General features: G+C 41.1%; 1 protein-coding gene across 1 annotated transcript in view; it reads right to left on the bottom strand.

Annotated features, from left to right (window-relative positions):
- Positions 1-21,407, bottom strand: part of Pgm5 (phosphoglucomutase 5) — a 169,482-nt gene that overhangs the window by 47,908 nt on the left and 100,167 nt on the right. The window contains exon 7 of the mRNA XM_028764110.1: positions 14,604-14,719. Coding sequence (XP_028619943.1) covers positions 14,604-14,719 — 116 coding nt within the window. The remainder of the gene's footprint in view (positions 1-14,603; positions 14,720-21,407) is intronic.

Below are 21,407 nucleotides of genomic sequence, written 5' to 3'. Positions count from 1 at the left end.
CTCCTTCTCCTTCTCCTTCTCCTTCTCCTTCTCCTTCTCCTTCTCCTCCTTCTTCTGACTCTAACAATAGCAACATCTTATGAACTGAGACTGGGACCAGAAATGGACCATCTCTTATTGCAATCAGGAAGCAACAATGGACAAGCTCTCTCTTGAATTTAAGGTGATGAAATAGACATAGAAAATCAACAAAGCAGACTCATGTCATGGAAACCTTAAAAATGGGACAAAATGGTTCCTCAGTTAAGTTAAAGATCTATGTAGACTAAAGCTGAAACTACTGGCTATTTGTTTACCATCGTTGCTCTACTGAGAGTACTGAATGTTAAGTATGTTTTCTTACGGAGAAAAATATGCGACCAGAGAGGGCAGCAAAGTAATTTACATCAATAGGAAAAAGAGTCAACTTTTTAGTCTCTAGTTCTTAGCACACACTGATCAATGGTCTGCCAGTGACAATGTTGAATGTCCCACTGTGGTTGGCTCCAGGTTAAGAAGACCCTGGGCATTAATCATCACACCATAAAGAGGCTTGTCTCGGCCAGTAAGTGCTTTATGCTGCTTTAAAAAAAAGGAAGAAATTTGGAAGACTCATGCTTAGCAATATGGCCAGCTGCCAAAACAACAAGCCAAGGAAACTCAGTCCAGTGCAATCATTTCAAACCTTCTTGTCCTTTTATAGCTGAGGGGGGAAAGTCACTTTTACTTACTGGCTGGAGAAAAGTACCCTTTTGTCTAATACAAGGGCTTTGTATAGCTTGGATCTCCAGCTGGATCACATTACCAGAGATAGAACCATTAGATGCTATTAAGTTCTTCAGATAAGATGTCAAAAGTTAGTGGCACACAGACACAGAGTTCTTTTAGATGGATAAAACCCCTGGTCATCTGCAGATGATGCATAGGAAAATTGTGAGCTGGCCTGGACATCTTTGTCAACAGGACCAAGAGTTGCCAAGAGTCATAAGAGGCTGATGATCAAGTGAAGCTTGCTGTGCTATCTAGTTCACTGAAGAAGTGAGAGAGACAAGACATGATGCTGCAAATTATTCAGATGTTTCTGTTGGATAATCACAATGTTTGGGGGGTGGGGGGAGGTGGAGTCCTTTAACATATCTTTAAGGCAAGTGAACTCCGATGCCCTATCCCTGTCAGGTAAGTTGCATAAGGAATATGAATACACAAAGAAGCAGTTGTTTTCTAAAAGCCTACTATGAGCAGGGGGAAATGTATGTACACACACACACACACAAGAGAGATAGAGATAGAGATAGAGAGAGAGATAGATAGATAGATAGATAGATAGAGAGAGAGAGAGAGAGAGAGAGAGAGAATAAACTGCATACTGTAAAATGTTTTCAGGATTCACTGAGAGGACTCCCAATAGACAGCTATGAGAAAGGCACAAGCAAGCATTTTTTCATTTGAGGCCAGTGAACCATAAGCCACATCCCAAACCAGCAACTGTCAAGAGGGAAATAATGACAGGCCAGAAAACATCTGAACAAATGTTCGATCTCACTGTGGTCAAAAAAAAAAAAAAGCCAAGAGAATGGGGCAACATTTGCAGGCTGTCACACTAGCCAATGTTGGCTTTAAAAGAAACTGTCCTACAACAAAAAAGCATTAATGTAGATGAAGGCAGTCTGGTCCAGTAGAACAATGATAATGGTCAAAAGCCTTAACATGCAGTAGCCTTTGGACTCTGATGTTCTCTTTCTAATCCTTTATTCTTACAGACATTCACTCACACAAACAGCTTAGAGGGAAAAATTATAAAAATAAATATCAATTGCTGAACACCAGAGAATTGTGAAAATTAATTTGTTTCTGAAGAAAAACCTCTCACAGAAACAAAATATTAAACAAGAGTCTTCAGGAACAGAGTGATGCTCATGCAAATTTAACAACTGGAAAAAGTAGTTTAAAAAGAATAACATGGAGCACATTTTTGCGGGAAACACATGGATGCATATGGGGCACAGGTGGACAACAGAACTTCTAACAACAGTTATGTAACTCTGAAAATGGCAGGACTGTGGTTGCTTTTCTTCTCTGCCCTTTGCTTTATTTCTACGCTAAACATATAAGTTATTTTCAAAACTTTCATTTTTAAATTTGTCAATGGTCCATAAAAATTTAGATTTGAAACATATGTGTTCCAGTATGTTGTTCCTTCACCCAGCACACGGCCTTTTGAGATAGGTTTCTTTCCCTCTGTAATATGCCTGACTGTGTGCTTCCTGTGTTTTATAGTTGGAGGGCTTACCTTGGGGAAACTGAGTGACCCAATAAATAAGTTATTGCAAATCAATACAGCATCATACATGTATATTGCTACTAAATCAAATCTGCACTACACCATGGGAATCGTGAATCTCAGTACTATTACTAAGTGCAGAACAATTTTTGAGCTTGGTTCCTCTAGCTTCAGGCTGGTCCTATAACCAAAGCCTACCATTCAGCTGGGATGAAGCAAGGAGAATTTAGCCCTAATTTCAAGTCTAGAAGTACCACTGAGCTTCCCTTCTAGCCAAGCCATCCTGACGCAAGCCCATCCACCTTCATCTGCCCAGCCTGCACCACAGCCATCAAGCCAGAGCCCACAATCCTCAGGAGACACAGTTCTCCCCTGCCGGACTCCGGCCAAAGGCAGCACAAAGGGGTATCTATTTTCTTGTCAGAAATATCACTGATCTCTCTCTACTCCAATCTGATCTGGAAATTTTTCAAGTTTTAGAACCACATTCCTTGGGCCTGTGTGAGCTCTTGGTGGGTGAAAGCATTACCACAGAAGCCCAATGACCTGAACATGAGCCCTGGAACCCACAGTAGAAGGGGAGAACCAATTCCTAAAAGTTGATCTTTGGCCTCCACACACATGTGCCCTCCCCCATTATACACACAATTGTCACCAAAATTATCATCGCCACAAAAAAAGAATTCTCTAAGGTCAGCAATATACCAGGATACATTCTGTATTCACCAGAGAGGACAATAGATAGAAAAGAAATAAAAGAGGGCAGTAAAGGAAAAGCAGAAGGAATTTCTTCGAATAGGCAAATCAATACAGCATCGCACATGTACATTGCTTCTGAGTCAAATCCCCACTATACCACGGGAATCCTGAATCTTAGGATTACTGTATTATATTGCATTATGAGATGATTACTATAATCTTAGTCAGTTAGAAAATCCAGGGCGTCCTGTGCTCACACCTGGCCTCTCCGGGCTGTCAAGACTGTGACTGAACTCCAGCACAGACTAGTAGTTCTCAAACCTTGATGGCAAGTTACGGCCACTAGAGAATGTTAAAAATGCCCATGTTCAGGTCCCCACAGGGCCAGTCACAGCAGGCATTGGAATCTTGTGGAATAGCTCCCTGGGTGAGTGTCACAGGTATCCCGGGCTGGGGGAGGCTGCTGGGTAGGGTCCATGTCTGCCTGCATTTGCTCTAGGTCAAGACAAGACAATAGCTACTGCTTTCCAATTCAGGAGATGCTGCTGGCCTTGTCAAGTGGGTGTCTGTCACGCCAGTCTTGTAGTTTCATTCTGTCCTTTGCATTTGGAAAAGTGAGGACTTGACCAGATTTGGAGTGGCTGACTCATCCCGGGACTTTCCCGATTTTTTGTTTGAGATGTCTCATATCCTAAGAAGCTTCTAAGCCCCTAACAAAGCAGAGGAGTGGCCCATCCAATAAAAAGAACTATGTACTCAAAGAGGTTTGGGGTACATTCGCGTGTGCCTCTGTGTGCACACTCCCCGGAACCCGAAATGGCAGGTGACGTGTACACCCATACAAGTAAACATCACACTGGCTCTGAAAGCAGAATTCCAGGGTGAGCGAGGTCCCTTCTAAGATAACACTGTAGCACCAGGCACCAGTCTCTGCTATTCTGTACATCTCTCCTAAGGTTTACAACTTAACAGCCCTTTATTATAAACAAGGGATAGAGTCGTGATATGTCAAACTCCTATTAAGGGACAAAGAGATTTGAATCTGGGCAGCTTGGCTCCAAAACCTACACAGACTTCCCAACTCATGGAGTAGCATGATGAGGAGAGCATCCTAGGAGCGAGCAGGTGAAACAACCATGTGGTCAGAGCAGAGCTCGGCCACCTAAGGATCTGGGGGATGGACTTGCGGTCCTTCCTTTTCACACTCCACATCTTAGGAACTTCTATCTGCTTGCTTCTAATTCTCATTCAGCTGTAGTGAAACTCTCTCCATCTTAGTTTCATCTTCCCAAGACAGGGATATTTATTTTCTTTAAACAGCAGGACCATGAGTGAAAGCCTGGGGATCAGCATCCCTTTGGGATAGACTCCAGAGCCTGCCAGAGAATTGTGATACAATTCTTGTCCATTTTTCAAACTAATTATATTCAGCTCTCTCACATCTGGTAGAAACGGAAGGTTTTGATAAAAGATGGTCATTATATGACTGGTTTTTTTATATATGTTATAGATGATATATAGCATATATTTTATGCTAAAAATAAGCACTCTGAAATGCACAGATGCTCATCAGAGGGAGAGCAAAGCTCAGCTGCCTGGAATAGGGTCAGTGCTCACTGTGAGTTCAGAAAGGCCATGGGGCAGCAACTGCTGCCCCCGTATCCTCTGCACTGTGGGCTCCAGAGGTTTGACCCTCCCTAAGCCACAGTGACTTCATCTACAAATCAGGGGCTACTATGGTCCCGTCCTCATTTTTGGTAGCACAACCAATAGCTCAGTTTTTACACATCCTTCTTTTATATGAGCATATCTACAATTCCTAGAAATGGAGCTGCTTGGTCAGATTTCATAAATGCAGACTGTGATGGGGCTTACTCACTGCTCCCCTCCTGGTCACCCCTCCCACAACTCTTCCCTGTCCCCATCTTCTCCTCTGAGCAGGTGGGGGCACCCCTGGGTATTCCCCCCACCCTGGCACATTAAGTCTCTGTGAGGCTAGGTGCAACCTCTTCTACTGACGCCAGACAAGGCAGCCCAGCTAGAACATATCTCATGGACAGACCACCCTTCCTCAAAACTATATAACCCTTGATTCACCCCAAATAATGTGTAGCCATTCAAACTCACCCTGTATAAAGAAATATGAACCAGGTAAAATCACTTCATTAAATGAGAGCCACTTCATTAAAGAACATCAGAGAAGACCTTCACCTAAAACAGCTATAACACTAAGATTCTTGGAGAAGGCCTTCTCTCCCTCACACCTCCGACTCATCCTTTCAGCCCCGTGTACGGCAGCATCTGGTCACCTGAGAGAGAGAAAGCATAAGACAGGAACCACAACATTTATCCTGGACTCCCCTTCCCCCTTCTGGCCTGGTGTTTCAGGGGTGTCTGATGCCCCAGAGGGAAGAGGCAGACTGTGGGCCCCACTCATTCCAGACTATGCCCTGTCTTCTCTAAGCTGGTGTACCAGCGATGGTGTCCGGACATGAGGGGAGGAGAGTCAGAACCTGGAACCACACTTCCCTCACAGGAACACGCTAGCCCTAGAATAGAAATCTCTTGACATATATCCCAAACTATTCCTGTACCACCAAGGTTCCTAAGAAGAACAGAACTTTCCAAGAACTGTTCCCAACAGGTCGTATGCTAGACCATGACTATCCCCAGTGACTTTTCAGGGTGCAGACACTATGCAAAGTAATGTTCATACTATTTGGAAGTTCTAAGCCTGTGACCAATGGCCATGATCTCCTAGGCTCTAGGTCCCAGAATGCACTGGAAAGTATAGATGTAGTTCAAAGGCACCAATCCCATGTTTCCATTTACACAACACTTTCTCTTGCCACTTTTCATTAACATGCAGGATTAACTGAGTAGCCAAGGGAACAGGTCCCAAGAAAACGCTACGGAAAGAGGGGACATGTAATGGAGACATTCTTCCCACACCGATGGGAGTTTTGTTTCCAACACAGCAGGCGATGGCTCCTAGAGAATCCAGAGAACAGTTTCAATTTTCCAACTTTACAAGGAGGCTCTTGGGAATGTCAATCACAGCACGCTCTGCCCAACCCTAGATTGAATTGCACAGAGTCCATTTCTTACAGTCCTACGGAGAAACCCTTCTCCCAGCCCTGATAATGCTGTCATCACAACAGCTCCACCCCTTCTGCAATCTAGCCAAGTTTAGAAGCACTGGCCACAGAAAAGAAAAAAATCACTATACTTGATCATTTGAAACTCAGAGATATGTCAACCTCTTTCTTTCTCCTGCTGGCCGGGTAGAATTGAAAGCAGACAAATGTGAAGTTAAGACCCCTTAGAGGGGAACAAACACAAGCTTTCCTTCAACTGACCTGAAAAAAAAATAGAAACAGTTGGGCAAATACGGGAGAGATAAGCCTATGTAACATTTGTGTCACAGTACTGCTATGAATCTAGTCTTGAGTTAAAATGTGTGTAGCTCACACATAGTAAGAGTAGAAACTAAGGAGAGTGACCTGAGAGTGTAATAAACTGTTCGACTACTGGGGGAGATAAAATGTCATTACACAAAGTAACTTGAGAATAAGTCAATAATGCAAAGCACAAAGCAACAGCTCACAGAATGACTTACTGAAGACGCTGTGGTTCAGGAACATCAGGAACATCACAAGAGCTAGAACCAGCCCACTGTCAAGCACAGCCACACCCAAGTTAGTCTCAGCACCCACATGGGAAATATACAAGTTAATGGTATAAACTACCAGTACTTTAAAATCTGACCATTAGCATGGGTTTCAGAAGGGGAGATCTTTCTAGAAGAGCTTTATTAGCTATGAATTTGTACTGGTAATGATAAGAAAATGAAAAAACATCAAAACTTTCTTTTATAATTTTTTATGTTTGTTTTATCATTCTTTGTAAGTAGGCTATACAATCTTTCTGTTCTTCTACATGTCCTATAAATATTTACTCTGGACCTATCTTATGTCAAAGAATGAGGTCTGAAGAAGACAGACACGACCCCTGTCTTCACCATATTTACAATATCCACATGACAGAGATATCCAGCAGACCTCAGGTAATCAGAAGGATATTGAAGACTCTGTGGCAAGACAAGCCACTGGCCTCTTTCCATTATGCTAAAATCTGAGATAGAAAACCCCTTGGCTTAAGAACATAACACTGTACCCAGGAATTCACAAGGGGAGAATCTGGAGGAACAATTTGGCTAAGTGTGTTACTGTCAGGAGAGCTGTATGTAATTCCAAATTTCCAGAAAGAGATGGCTGCATAAATAACTTAGGAATGCCCTGACTCACTTAAACAAATGGACAAACAAAGCTGTTATTCTAGAAAATTCAACACAGCAGTCTTGCTTAGAAATAATCAATACTGTCATGCTGCATGGGACTTTGTTGTTGCTGTTTTTGTTGTTGTTATTGTTGTTTTGGTTGTGTGTGTGTGTGGTTTTTGTTTGTTTTCTTATTGGCAGGTATGAGAGCCTTTGCTGCTATGTTGGTGATGTACTACTGATTGCTGGTGGTCAGGCTTAGAGATCGTCCACACAAAGGGCAGTTCTTCAGCGGGAGACAGGCTCACAAACTCTGGGCCAGGACAGTTCATGTGTTCTCAAAACATCATGGCCTCTTAGAATGCTGATGCTTTGTTTTAAGATTTATTTATTTATTTTATGTATATGAGGGCTCTATTTGCATGTACACCTACATGCCAGAATAGGGCATTAGAACTCATTACAAATGGTTGTGAGCTACCATGTGGGTGCTGGGAATTGAACTCAGGATCTCTGGAAGAACAGCCAGTACTCTTAACTGCTGAGCCATCTTTCCAGCCCCCTAGAATGCTGATGGTAATGAGGAAAACTGGATGAACATTTTTAACAATCCAAAACAATTTTCTTCCAAGTTTTACATTTTTTTTAAATCCTAATTTTAGTATATTAGTACATTCTGTTTGTGTTTGGAATAAGCCCAGATTCCTTTAAAATTGGAAGAAGCAACCCAAATGCCATTTAGATGAATAGTCCTCTGTTTGATGGAGTATGTACAAAACGCTTCCCACCCCAGGAAGCAGCTTTCCAGATCCTTCCCAGGGCCTGGGTGGACACCTGGTCCTAGCACAAAAGGTAGCTTGGCTTCTATTGGCCAGTTTCTTTGACAGAGCAATGAACATAGGTTCCTACTGCCTAGGACCAACATCTCACTCAAGAGAAGCCTGAACACAGATCTGTTCACTAGCCTGCTACTTTGGCACACTCTGGGAAATAGAGATGACAGCAGGGACATTTCTATTCAGGATGTATCTTGTTCCTTAGGAGTTACCCCTGGGCAGTGTCTTGGCATCCTTGAGCTGAGATAGAGTCTTATTTCCAAGCTTTCTTGGCACTGAGTTGTACATTCTTGGTTGGTACACAGTTCCATGCCCCAGGGACACTGGCAAAAGCTTCTACTTTGGAAAGGCTGAAGTGCACATTAGAAGCCTCTCTAAATATTTCTATCTCTCCATTTCTCTTCCTATGATTAAGTATTGATTCTGAAAACCATATTTTAACATAGACAGATAGCTCCTGTGATGAGCCAATATTTACAAGTTGTAAATGAGGGACACAGAAGTTACTTAGTTGGCCTGCAGTGTCAAACAAGGGTCCTAGATGCGAGTCACAAGCCTTCTATTCTTATGCTCTCATCCTGCTTAGTTCAACCCAATGTGGAATCTCAGACATATGGTTTCTCCCAGTCATGATACAAATCAGAAACACTGATAGTCTTCTTTGTTCCTGGATGTACACCAGAACTACTTAAACATATTTCTTCAAAATGCAAAGCCCCAAGCATCATTTTGAATCACTTTCAGGGATTCAACTATATATATAGTTGAATATCTATACTCATATATATATATTCCTGTGAATATATATGAACATATATGTATACATGTATGAATATATTCAACTATATATAGTATACAATATTTGAATATACATGTATGTATAGAAGTTACACACACACACACACACACACACACACACACACACACAAAATCAACCAAGCTTCTCTGTGATTCTTGTACATCCAGATCACAGCCTTTCTAAGACCTGATATTAAGGAATCCTGATAGAAGAGCTGAATGAAGCCACTTCTCCTCCCTAAATTCAGTGCTCTGTTCCTTCAGGCATTAGAGTGGTTGCATACTGTCGACTGTTTTCAAGGCAGAAAGTCATTATGTTCATGGGAAGACTGACAAGCACAGTAGAAGCAGTGTGCACCAAAGAGCCAAAGAACTGCCTTTTAGTTCTGCTAGATTTAATGAAAATGAAGACCTTTTCCAGGCTCGGGCACCCTGGGAGACCCATTGCACTATTCCTTGGGCTCAGAGTTCCATGTATCAAAGCAGGCTAATATCATCTTAACCTGCCAAAATGGCAGAAGATATAACAATTTTAAAGCCCTTGACATGAAAAAAAAAGTCTCCTGTGTTCCTTGAAAGGAAAATGACAGACAATGCCAAAAGCAAAAGCCTTTTTAATATCCCCATCCAGTCCAGCCTTCATGTTGCCGTCAGCATCTCTATCTCAAAGGGAAGCTTGCTGAAAGCACCCGCAGGCTGACCTCCTCACATGTGCTGGATGTGGCCTCCCACTGCTAGCTAGCTGAGAGGCATCTGCTTGGTGCTCAACATCTAAGACAATATAGGCTTCAGACACTCCTTTCTCATGATACTTCCAGTCCTGTCTCTAGAAACTCTCTCCTCTACCTGACTCCATGAGCAGGGGTAGCAAATGGGCGAACTCGGCCCTTGAGGGGAACTTGGGATTCATGCTTGTGTCCATGACTAACACTTTATAGGAAGATAACCATGCTGGTTTGTTAATTCATTATCTGTGGCTGCTTTGTGCTATGGTCATACGGCAGAGTAGTTTCAACAGGGACCCCATAAGGCCTTATGGCTGGTAGAGTCTAAAAATATTTACTATCTTGCCTTTTAAGGAACGTTTTGTGATTCTTGCCAAAGATGCTCTCAGATATTTTCACCATGATCTACAATAAGGACAGTTTACCAAGAGAAAATACATGTGCATGTGTACACTCACATACACACAGAGATTTTGTCAAGCAACATCTGAACTGCCTTGCTTTCTCACATTTTCTATTCCTTAAAGCAATTGATGATATTATATTAATCTCATGGTCCATATTTTAAAAATACCACTCTAGACAAGAGGAAAATTGACTACTTGCAAAACATGTCCTGTTCTTCATTGGCTTTCTGACATTACACCATCCAGCAGGGTCTTGGTCTTTTATGTCTATGTTTAAAAATCCTCCCCAAACTTCAAGAACAAGCTCACCTTCCATCTATTTCAAAAAGCATGCTTTAAACTTCCAGTCTAATGCATTTTCTCCTTCTCTTGTCTTCTAAAATACATCTTCCATGCCTCTCTATGGCCTGCAAAGGCCTTGTAGACATCTTATTAACCTAAAGGATATGATATTCATCACTTTATATTCAACAGATCATCCAATATGATGTTTTATAATTTGGAAACAATTAATAAATGTTTATTAAGTTGAAATATGTATTAATAAGCTGTCCTAGTTGTCTCTCTATTGTGGTGATAAAATACTGACCAAAAATCAACTTAAGAGAGATAGGATTTATTCATTTTACAACCTCCAGGTCCTAATCCATCACTGAGGGAGTCAGGGCAAATACTCAATATAGGGACCTAGAGGCAGAAACTGAAGTAGAGGCCACAGAAAACACTACTTATTGATCACTTTAACTCCTTTCTTCTACATCCAAGGCTCATCTGCATAGGGATGGCACCACCCACAGTGGATTAGGACCTCCTACATCAATAAGCCATCAACAAAATGCTCCTCAGATACATCTACAGGCCAATATGACCAAAGCAATTCTTCAGTTAAGGTTTCTTCTTCCCAGATGACTCTAGGTTTGTGTCAAGTTGACAGAAACTAGCTATCACATAAAGGTACAGCATAGCTTATCTATGTAATATTTTGTCCTCTTAATTATAAAGAAGTTATAGAGCACAAGGTACATTGTAAACATTCTGTAAATGTGTATGAAAATAGAGGAGAAGGGATTGCTGGGATGCCACAGTTTTCTCTCCAGTTGCTGTATTTGTGCTATTTTACTAGCAACTGAGCAGAATTACTACATGTGACATAAGATTTCTGATCTTTTTTGTATCATGGTCTCTGATAGAAGCACACAGGACACTAGAGGAGTAAGAGAAGAATTCTATTTGTTAGGCTGCGACAGAGAAGGACTTAACAGCCATGAGTCTACCGGGCAGAATTGTCAGCAACCCATTTGTGTCCAGACAGTCATATTTGAGAAAGTTTGCTATGGTCTCTTTCTGTCTAAGAACATAGTAGCCTTCCTGAGATGTTAACAGTAATTCTACTGGGGTATAGTTTGTTTTGACAAGAGAAGAAAATATCCTAAGAGAAAGGTTTCTTTATGAATTTGGCCTATAAGACTGCCATTATGACCATTTAAAGTGGCTTTACTGCAATCTGTTTCAGCGTTGCCAAATGGGACTTATTCTTAGCAATTCAAATATAATTTGATATGGGGAGATCAGTAGTTTTCATTACATTTACAAAATAAAGAGGGGATAGGACATGTTACTACATCACTAAGTTTTAATAATGTGCCTGGTAAATCCAGTAGCCTTTCTTAAGGAAGCACAACGTGAAACATAAATAGAAAAAAAAATCACCTAACGCATGCTAGCAATTTTACAAATGAAAAAGTATTGGTAAAAATAGTTGCTAAATATTAAATTATGAAAACTACTTGTTATTGACTACAATTCTGAGGATGGTAATTATGTAATAAGATAATATAAAACAAAAAGGTATCAGTATTGGGAAGAAAAACACCAAAAAATGATTATACATTTGACCGAGTACCAGAAAAAAAAAAAACCTATGATAATATGCAGTTTTTGGAAACTAAAGCACTAAGGTTAATAACAGAATTGCTAAAATAATATTAGTAAAAATAGCCACACTTTTCTGGGTAAGCACTGATTGACTTGGAAAAAAATGTGGATAAGAATGTGAAAATTTCAAATATGCAAAGCTCAACAGAACATGCAACACAAATTTTAAAAGACTTCTAGGTTGAGGTGGGGCTAAGTGTCACAGCCTTAGCCTAACACATGCAAAGCCCTGAGTGAATACTTGCAAACATTTCCCCTGATGCTAAAAGAAACTTAAGAAATGAATTAATCAGTTACACTCTACGATCTTTTGGTTCCTAATAGGAGAAAACTATCGAATGGGGACTAAATCAGATAACAGAGGAACTTATTAAGAAATAGCTTTTGCAGTTCTATTTTTGCACTCTGATTGTAGAGAAGTCTATAAAAGAAAAGTCTTTTAAAAAAAAATCTTACCAATGAGAAAGGCCAGGAAACCTACAGAATTTTCCTGAACTCCTTAGAGATCTGCCACCACAAGGAAAAGAGAGGATTCTAAATAGCAACAAGCCATTCAGCAAAGAGAGAACAGGACATTGGTCTCACCTTTGAGGACTAAGGAGAAAGGGGGAGCTGATAAATGTTCAGAAGTCACTGGGAGTTTACAAATTGCTGAACAAAGCAAGTGTAGGGTATTAGGGTATGGTGTTGTTAAAAATCACTTGATCCCCAGCGATAAGAGGAAACACTTCCAAGTTCTGTGCTCCAGGCTTTTCGGATAGATTCAGAAGACCCAGGATAGAGGGAGACATGGTGGTATAAACACATAGGATGGGCTGCATCAAGTCCTGGGTCCTCCTCTCATATGAAACGGGTTGAAAACCTCACTCCTCACCCTAAGTGTTCAGGAGAAGAGTTATCTTGCTGTGTGAGGAACAAGGGTAAAGATTCATCTACTCCTATGGAGAGAGCAGCAGCCTTCCTGGACTCAAGACTCATCCATCAATGCTACGCAAAAGGCACTGTGTGGTGAGAGAGCACTGCTTGTGTTTCAGGCATGAAGTGACTGCTACATGCTGAGAATGAAAACAGAGCATTTAAAATAAAGAAGCAAGCAAGCAAGAAACACAAGCAAACTCCCTGCGGCTTCTCACCCTCCAGAGTAAAGTATCCTACCTCTAGAACAATTTCAGGCCTATGGTACACTAAAGTTTATAATGTAAACAATAAAGCCCAAATCCAATAAACTTAACCTTCCATATTAATTGACCTAAAGGAAGAGCTGTGCCATCTTCTGGACTCAAGTACTATTTGCCTACATATATACCATTTATATCCACATACTTTGGATTAAAGATTATGAGATCCACAAAAAGCAAGAAAAAGCAAATAACTGTCAAGTGGTAAAACAATCAATAGAACTAGAGCCAGATATGGCCCTGGTGTCAGCCAAATCTAATGGAGAAGAAGGCACTTATCCTGGGGATAGGGAAACTATTATAAAGTAAAGGTAAATTATACAAATAAAAGGCAGAGTTAGATATGCTGGCACACACTGACCATCCCAATACTTGAGAGGCAGAACCAGAAAGATTGGGAGTTCAAGGTCAGCTTGACTTACATAGTGAGGCTCTATCTCCAAAAACAAGACATCTTACAACATCAGAGTTCCTTCAATAAACGTATCATCACATTGGAAACTGAATAGATAGATATAAAGATTGAAAATAAAACAAAAATTAAAATGAAGGCAGCCATACGTATAGGACTGTATGTAGGAGAATAAAGACACAAATTATAACAGAATTCGTAGAAAAATGCAAAGCACTGGAGTGACCTCTTAAGGTTCTAAAAGAAGGAATTTTAAACTGTGACAATGGCACCATGGTTATATGCTGTTTCCAGTGAAGTTTTATGTTTGAAAATTCCCACTAAAATATTCAGGAATAACAAGATGAGCTTTGTGGGGGTGGGAAAATGTTGTTTCCTAATAATCAGGAAAGGTAACTTATTTTTTGGAGAAAGTAGAGAAATCCATGTTGGTGATTAACTTTAAAAAGAGAGGGAGGGGCATGGTGGGACTTGCCAAACATTCAAAAGTTAATGGTAGGAAGATGAAAGTTCTACAGAGTTCTGTGAGTCTACAGAGCCAGTTTCAGGACAGTCAGGGCAACACATAGAAACCCTGTCTTGAAAAACAAAATTAAAAAAAAAAAAGCAACATGCAACATATTGAAGCACACCTATAATCCTAGCTACTAGGAGGCCAAAACCACATGTTCAAAGCTGATTTGTATAGTGAGACTCTATCTCAAGTAAAATTTAAAAGGTCTGACAAAGTTTAGTCCTCAGTACTGCAAAATAAAATTATTATCAAATAATAATAAAAATACTGTCCCTTAAAATTGAATGGTGTGATTAATATGATATTCTGTCTACATTTATCATTTTCAAATGAACTTCTTCTTTTTAAAGAAAAGGATATCTTTAAAGAGACCCAAAAGATGTGATTGTATCACTACATGCATCCTAATGGGTTTCTATAGTTTTTTATTTTTAAATTTTTGGCTTCTAAGTAATTCTTCCGGCAGCCTTTGATGCACAAGGAAGATTATTTATAAGTCTCCAGTGGGTCTGCGGAATTTCAGCCGCCCTCGGCAGTAACATCAGCCCAGCTGAGCCTACCAGTGCCGAAGCTCTCCTCGCCACACAGAGAGCATCGTCCGGAATCCATCAGATTTGAGAAGAATCTCCATCCAGCAGGGGTCTCATACACAGGGACCTTCATTGATTTAGCCACTCTGAAAAACGAAATTTGAGACAACTATCAATTCACATGCCTGATTTCCTTAGTTCCTCAGCTCAACAGGAAGTCCTATGATCTGCTTGTCCCCTAACTACATCTCAGAACATCTTGAATAGCTGTTGACAGTTTCTAAGTTGTGTGTTAGCAAGTAAGTAGAATATTTCAGTTCGCTCAACTTTGTTTTCTCTATAATGCAAAATGTACAAAGTCAGTGTATGAACTGTTCTAATATCAATATCCCCATAAATGTTCTTTCTCTTTTTGCTAAGAGTCTGCCGAAGACAAGGGAATCTGAATTCAGACAGCATTTGTGCACAGACAGTTAGGAGTTGTTTGACAACATTTACTCAGCATGAATCTGCCTATACCCTATGAAACAGTAATTCAACTCTAGAAATGATACGTAGTAGACAGTATGGTTCACTGCTCATGGTCACATGATCAACCTATACTGTGCACATGCACACGCAATGTACACACACACACACACACACACACACACATACTGCTAGATATTTTATGGCTGGAATCTTCATTTGACAGCATTTAGGAATGTCAATGGCTTCCAGGTCACAAACATGGTTTTCTTTCAATAAGACATGTCTCACTCAAAGTCAAAGGGCCACTGTTAGATCAGCCCAATTAGCAACGAGCCTGTGTGGAACAGTCAAAGGTCTGTCATTCTTCCTCATTTTGGTACAACTCTGTGAAGCCATTTTAGGGTTCCTTGGGTGTTGGCTGAGGCCTTTTATGTGTCTTCATTAGTCAGATGTATCTCTCTGTCTGACCTCTTTCCTCACTGTCCCTTGGCTACAGTTTAGATATATCCCTATGGCATGTTCCCTAAGTGCCCACATGTTACACCTTGCACGATTAAACACTGTGAAAAACATTAAGTAACACTCAGTGGGAGGTGTGGGGTCACTGAGGACACACCCTGAAATGGACTGCAGGATGTTGACCTCCTCTGTCTCTCTTTTTGACCTCTCATGAGGTGATCAGTTTCTGAACCCTGTGCTCTCACTGATACAGACTACATCACTATAGTCCCAAAGGCACCGAGGGCCAGCAACTATGGAATGAAGCCTCTAAATCCAGAACAAACTTGTCTTCATTCTAAGTTGATTACCACAGGTATTTTGTTACAGTAGTAGAAACTCAACTGACATAATATTGATTGTGGATGCAACTTTAATCTTCAAGGTAGAAAGAAACAAACTTTCTACAATCAAATTTCTTTTAGAACTATTGCCTGAAGACTCCAGGGTGTGGTGTTACTCAACAGAGTACAACCCAGATTTGACAAGACTGATCAATCACCATTTAAAATAATGGGAACAATATAAATAAGTGTCCTAGGGGAATGGACACACAACTTATGATATTGAGATAGCTAAAGTTAGTTGTCAACTTGATTAGATTAAGAGACACCTAGAAGATGAAGGAAGCATGCCTTTGGGCAGGATAGGAAAGTGTCTCCAGAGATGAAGAGGTTATACTGGTTATGATGTAATATGAATCCAAGATGGAGGAAGAAGGTCACGTGGCTCAGGTTTTGGGAGCCACATCATTAGCCTGCTTCCTGGCCCTCATGGCAGCCACTACCACATATTCCTGCTGTCATGATATTCTGCTTCACTCCAGGCCCAAAACAATGGCTCTAGCCAGCCTGAACTGAGACTTTTAAAACTTTGACCTAAAATAAATATTTTCTTATTCCAAGTTACTTTCTCAGGAATTTAGTCATGATAATGAAAAGCTCACTAACATGAATATAGAAAGGCCATTAAACAAACCATTGTGTTATCCAATACTCTGAATGCATCTTGCCAACATATACAGAAAATGAAGCCCCAAGCAAAGCAATCTATGTGTTACTGTTCTGTAACACTTAGATGCTCATTCAACTCAAAGGATCCAGCTTATCTTCTTTTCATTTTAAGAAAAATAGAAAATCACATTTACATCCTGAGACGAACAATGGAAGAGTCTCTCCACAAACCTTAGAACAAAAGGCTGCTAATTTCATGGTCAAAATCTCAAAGAAGGAGAAATAAATCACACAGAAGCCTAAAGGAGCACATAGGAAGACAGGGGTCACAATGTACACACCAGTGTGCCAAAGAGAATGTACAAATCAGGGAAGAGCTGAGGGTGAGAGAGAAGGGAGCGGGTGCAAAGAAACATGATCTTTGTTCAAAATACTCTTGCGGGTTCAAAGCCAAGCTGGCAGGACTGAAGGGAGGGGAAAGGATTTCCCCAGTTCCCACCCTTCCCAATTAATCACTGTTCAGGGAGGGGGGCGGACCCGGCTGTGGCTGCCGCTGGATTGTAAAGAAGCAGACACTTTTGTAACTATGAGCCGCTGTTGCAGCTATGCAAGCTGAGACAAGACGGGTAATTAAATTCCAGGACCCTGAGCATAAATTGATTGTGTCCTGGGGTCAGAAAGGAATTCCCGTCCCTACCTCCTACCCTGAACTTGGGACTCATCCCAAGCATAGCACTCAACAGACAGCATGTCTTAGACCTCCTGTTGGCAGGAAGCCCTTGGAGTCTACACGCCCTTAGCACAAAAGCTAAAAATGAATCTGCTCATGCTGCCTCTCCCTGACCTCTGCCACCACATGCCAGGAGCAAACTCTGACTAAGGAAGCAAAGAGTAAGAAGACTGTTGAGGCTCCAAGTCTTCTACTGGGGAGAATGAGCCCTGGTAGCTAACAACATGCTTCATTAAGTCTTCTCCTCAACCAGGGCTTACAGACTTCCAAAGAAGTGGCTTCAGATGGACACAGGCTCGGCCTCACAGCTGCTTATCCCACACTCCTCCTTGTATTCTGTGCTCCTCAAGACCTGAGCTCTTCTCTATTCGCCAGAGATGTTCCTGTCTTTTGCTCCTGTTGTATATAGTGCTTAATCCTTCTGTGCCATTCATTTAACTCAGATTAACCGTCTATTTCCAATCTCTGTCAAAATCTCTCTTAAGTGATCTGTCATCTGAAAGTCTGTCTGGGTACACTTTGTCACACTAAAATAGAATTGCCCAAGACTAGGCGATTTATAGAGAACAGAAAGTTATTTCTTGTAGCTCTGGAGGATGGGGATGTCCAAGAGTGCTTTGCCTACATTTGGCCTGGTGAAGAACTTCTTGCTATGCCCTCACAAAGCAAAATATGGGAGAGCTCTCTTGCCATCTGCTCAGGAAGCATGTTTCAGAAGGGCTGTAAATTCATTAACAAGGAAGAAGCCCTGCTGGCCCCATCATTTCTCCAAAGCCTTCCAACTTCTTCATCCTCTTGCCTCTCAACCCCTGGGCTCTGGAGGGGATTAGTTTTCAACATGACTTTCAGAAGGGATCTTAGCTTCCCAAGCACACCCAGCTGATTTTATAATCCTGCTGCAAGAAAGTTGTAACAAATTTAAAGGTGTCAAGATCTGGGTCCCTTTACCTATATTCAAATATCATCTTTCTTAAGAACCAAAGGGAGCATATTCTATGTTCTGAATTCTTGACCCTTCTTTAAAAGCCTTCACCTTCAAAGTTTAGGAGAATGTATCTGCCTCACGCATATCCAATGAAGTTCTCAGGAACATTGCATATTTTTGAATTCCTATGAGTCATTTTAAAACTTAAAAGCCCCCAAAGAAAAGAAAAACAAAACATGAAAGGTACACACTTTATACGAGATGATATTCAAAGGACCCAATTAGCATATAAAAACCACTTGGAATTGAACGTGAACTATTTACTACCCACAATCCTAGAGGAAAAGAACAGAGCGGCCAATCCGGGAGATGATACGGAAGCTCCTCATGGATGGATGTGGATTCACACTGACTGCAGTCTGCCACAGTACAGTGCCATCCCACAGGACAGCAAACCTGAGTAAACCTCCACAATATACAACATCAGAAGCAGGGATTGGTAACACGGAGTCCAAGAAGCCAGACAAAGGAATAATGCCGTACTCCACTTAGAAACAATGCAAAATGGGCAAAAGCAATCACTGGTGGCAGAAATTGGGGTGTTGGTCATCTGGGGGTAGCTAGAGAACAGTGGTGAGCCAGGTACGAGGAAGCTTGTTTCTTCATAGCAGTGGTTGGTGTGTGTGTATGTGTGTGTGTGTTTATTATATGAAAATCCCACAGACTACATACATTCACATACTGAGCTTTTTTACATGTACCTTATACTTACATTTGAGGTTTATTTTAAATCTAGGCACGGTAGCACAGCACTCAGGAGACTGAAGTAGGAGGGCCAGAAATTTGAAGCCAGCCAGCCTGACTTCAAAGAGTAAGATCCTATGGCGGGAGTGATTATTTAACTAGTTTTAAAAGTTTATTTGTACGAAAAATCCCTCTGGACTATTTAAGATGAAATGCATGTTTGAATTAGCAACATTTTCCTACTCAAGCCAGCAAGCCTCCCATACACTGTGAATGTCCAGGTGGGCATGGAGCACGATCTTCAAGTTAGTTCTTTGGCATCATTACGTGGATGTACTCACTCCAGATACCATTGATGTCTGGCTCTGCTGTCTGGCTCTGCTGTCCAGTAAAAGGCTTATATGAAACTGTACTTTAAAATCCCTTTTAAAGGAAGCCTTCCCAAATCGTAAATGTGAAGGAGGCTGAGTTCATCTAAACCTGGTTTTTCTGATAGCAATCATCCCTGCCTTCGTCTTTATTTTTATTTTTTTTACTTCCAGTGATAAACTTTGGACACAGTAGGCAAGAACTCCAGCACTGAGCTATATTCCAAAGCCTTCTAATCAGAATCTTAAGTCTACTCTTAAACCAATGTGATTGATGGGCCAATTCACACTCTCAAGGAAAATAGATCCAAAACATTGAACTGTCCCACCAAAATGACTGCAAACATTTTTTCCCAAGCTTATGTAAACAGTGTGGTGTGACCTGGGGCCCTTGGCATCTCAGCATGGTCTAAATTTCAGTACTTGCAAGTGAAATAATACTTGCTACCTGCCTTATCAGACAGGCTGTGGGGATCAGATGAGACAGCACCCCACAAGTGCAACTATTGAAAGGCCTCTGGAGTTACAATATTATCTCTCTTTCTCAGTGTGGGATCTTTGCTAACCCAAAGGAAGCAGACTTATCCCCCCGCCCCACACCAGAATGTTTAAAAAGGCAAAGATGAAGATAGCATCATGTCTCCTGTCCCTCTGACTTGTAGGGGTTCACCAGCTATAGAGCAATGGGGAATTCCCAGCCTAGGGACCTGTCATGCTTCCTCTTGACACTTCTGCATATATTTTATGTCTGTGCTGTGAGACTCAGGAAAGGGCCTTTCCCTGTCACATTATAAGGTGCCCAGCAACATAAAGCAGGCAGATTTCTGAAGATCCTGGCTTTTACTTGAAAGAAAATAATAATAATAATCTCGGCTTTAGAAAACTGACCCAAGATCCAAGAAACTAAGTATGCGGAATTCAAACAACCAAGGGTTTATTCTCTTTTGACCAGTAAGAGATCAGGATGCCTCTGTGTGGGGAAACTAAGTTAATATTAACAGACCCGATGCTTGAGCATATTGGTGTAACCACCCGGTGCTTATTGTCTTTAAATAATAATTTAAAAATTGTCTTGAAGCTGAAATTAAGAGAATGTAAGCTCTGAGTTCTCCAGCTAAGCAAGAGGTAGCCAAGAGACAATTGTCCCATGTCCTTCTGACTCCTGTGAAAGTGGACTAAGAAGAGAGAAAAATAAATCATGTTATTTGGCTTTTACTTTGCTTTGTGTTTCCTGACTTCCAGGGACTTCTGACTGTAGTTATTAGAAAGGGATATTTAGGTCAGAAGACTTAGGATCAGCTCATTTGCCTCTTGAGAACTAACAAGATAGCTCCAGCCTGGGACAGAAGACATTTCAGTACAATAAAGCCTCCTGGGTTTGTAGAAAAGGTGATTTTTCTCCTCTTCTGGATTCTATTAGCATCTTTTCCTAAATGGTACCTTAGAGGTCTATGGAGTCTACACTGTAAGCAAGAGAGAAAAAAACATAGGAAAGAAGAGACACCTTGGCGCTGGGTAAAGTGAATACAAAGAGTTTTTTACACAGATGCTCACTGTACAGGAAGAACAGTAGGCAGAGAAAATTAGCATTTGTGTAAGGCTTCACCATCACCCTGTGGGGACAGAGTGATCCTGGGAGGGAGCAGTCGTCACTGAAATGTCATAGGCTCTTCAGTTTTCCCAAAACAAACATCTGCTCTGGCTTCTGATGTTTCCTAACTGACTCAGCTTCAACAGGGCCACAGAGATCTCAGGATCTGTCTCCCTTGTGCTATGAACCCAGGTTCTTACAAAAAAACCTCAATAATTTAAGGCAGAATTTGACAGAACAGCATTTGTAATTTATCTCCATGGATGACTGGGAATGAGTCTCACTTGTAAGACATAGAGGGAACCAGGTGGAGAATATGCGTCTACTTAAACAGAAAGGAAACATGATAACTGAATGTGTAATTAAAAATTACAAAACTTTTCCTTTCTGCCAAAGGTTCATGAGAAGAGGATAAGCCACAGATTTAGAAAAGACACTTGCAATGCGTGCTGAGGATACATCAGCTACTAAAATCAGTGAGAACATCTCAAACAGGGGAAGGGGAGGGAAAGGAGGGGGAAAGGAGGAGAAGAGGGAGAGAGGGAGAAAGGGGG

This window comes from Grammomys surdaster, unplaced genomic scaffold (genome assembly GCF_004785775.1).
Source record: "Grammomys surdaster isolate TR1022 unplaced genomic scaffold, NIH_TR_1.0 141, whole genome shotgun sequence".
Taxonomy (NCBI): domain Eukaryota; kingdom Metazoa; phylum Chordata; class Mammalia; order Rodentia; family Muridae; genus Grammomys; species Grammomys surdaster.
Note: the sequence above shows the minus strand (reverse complement) of the source record. Positions and strands in the feature narration are given on the sequence as shown.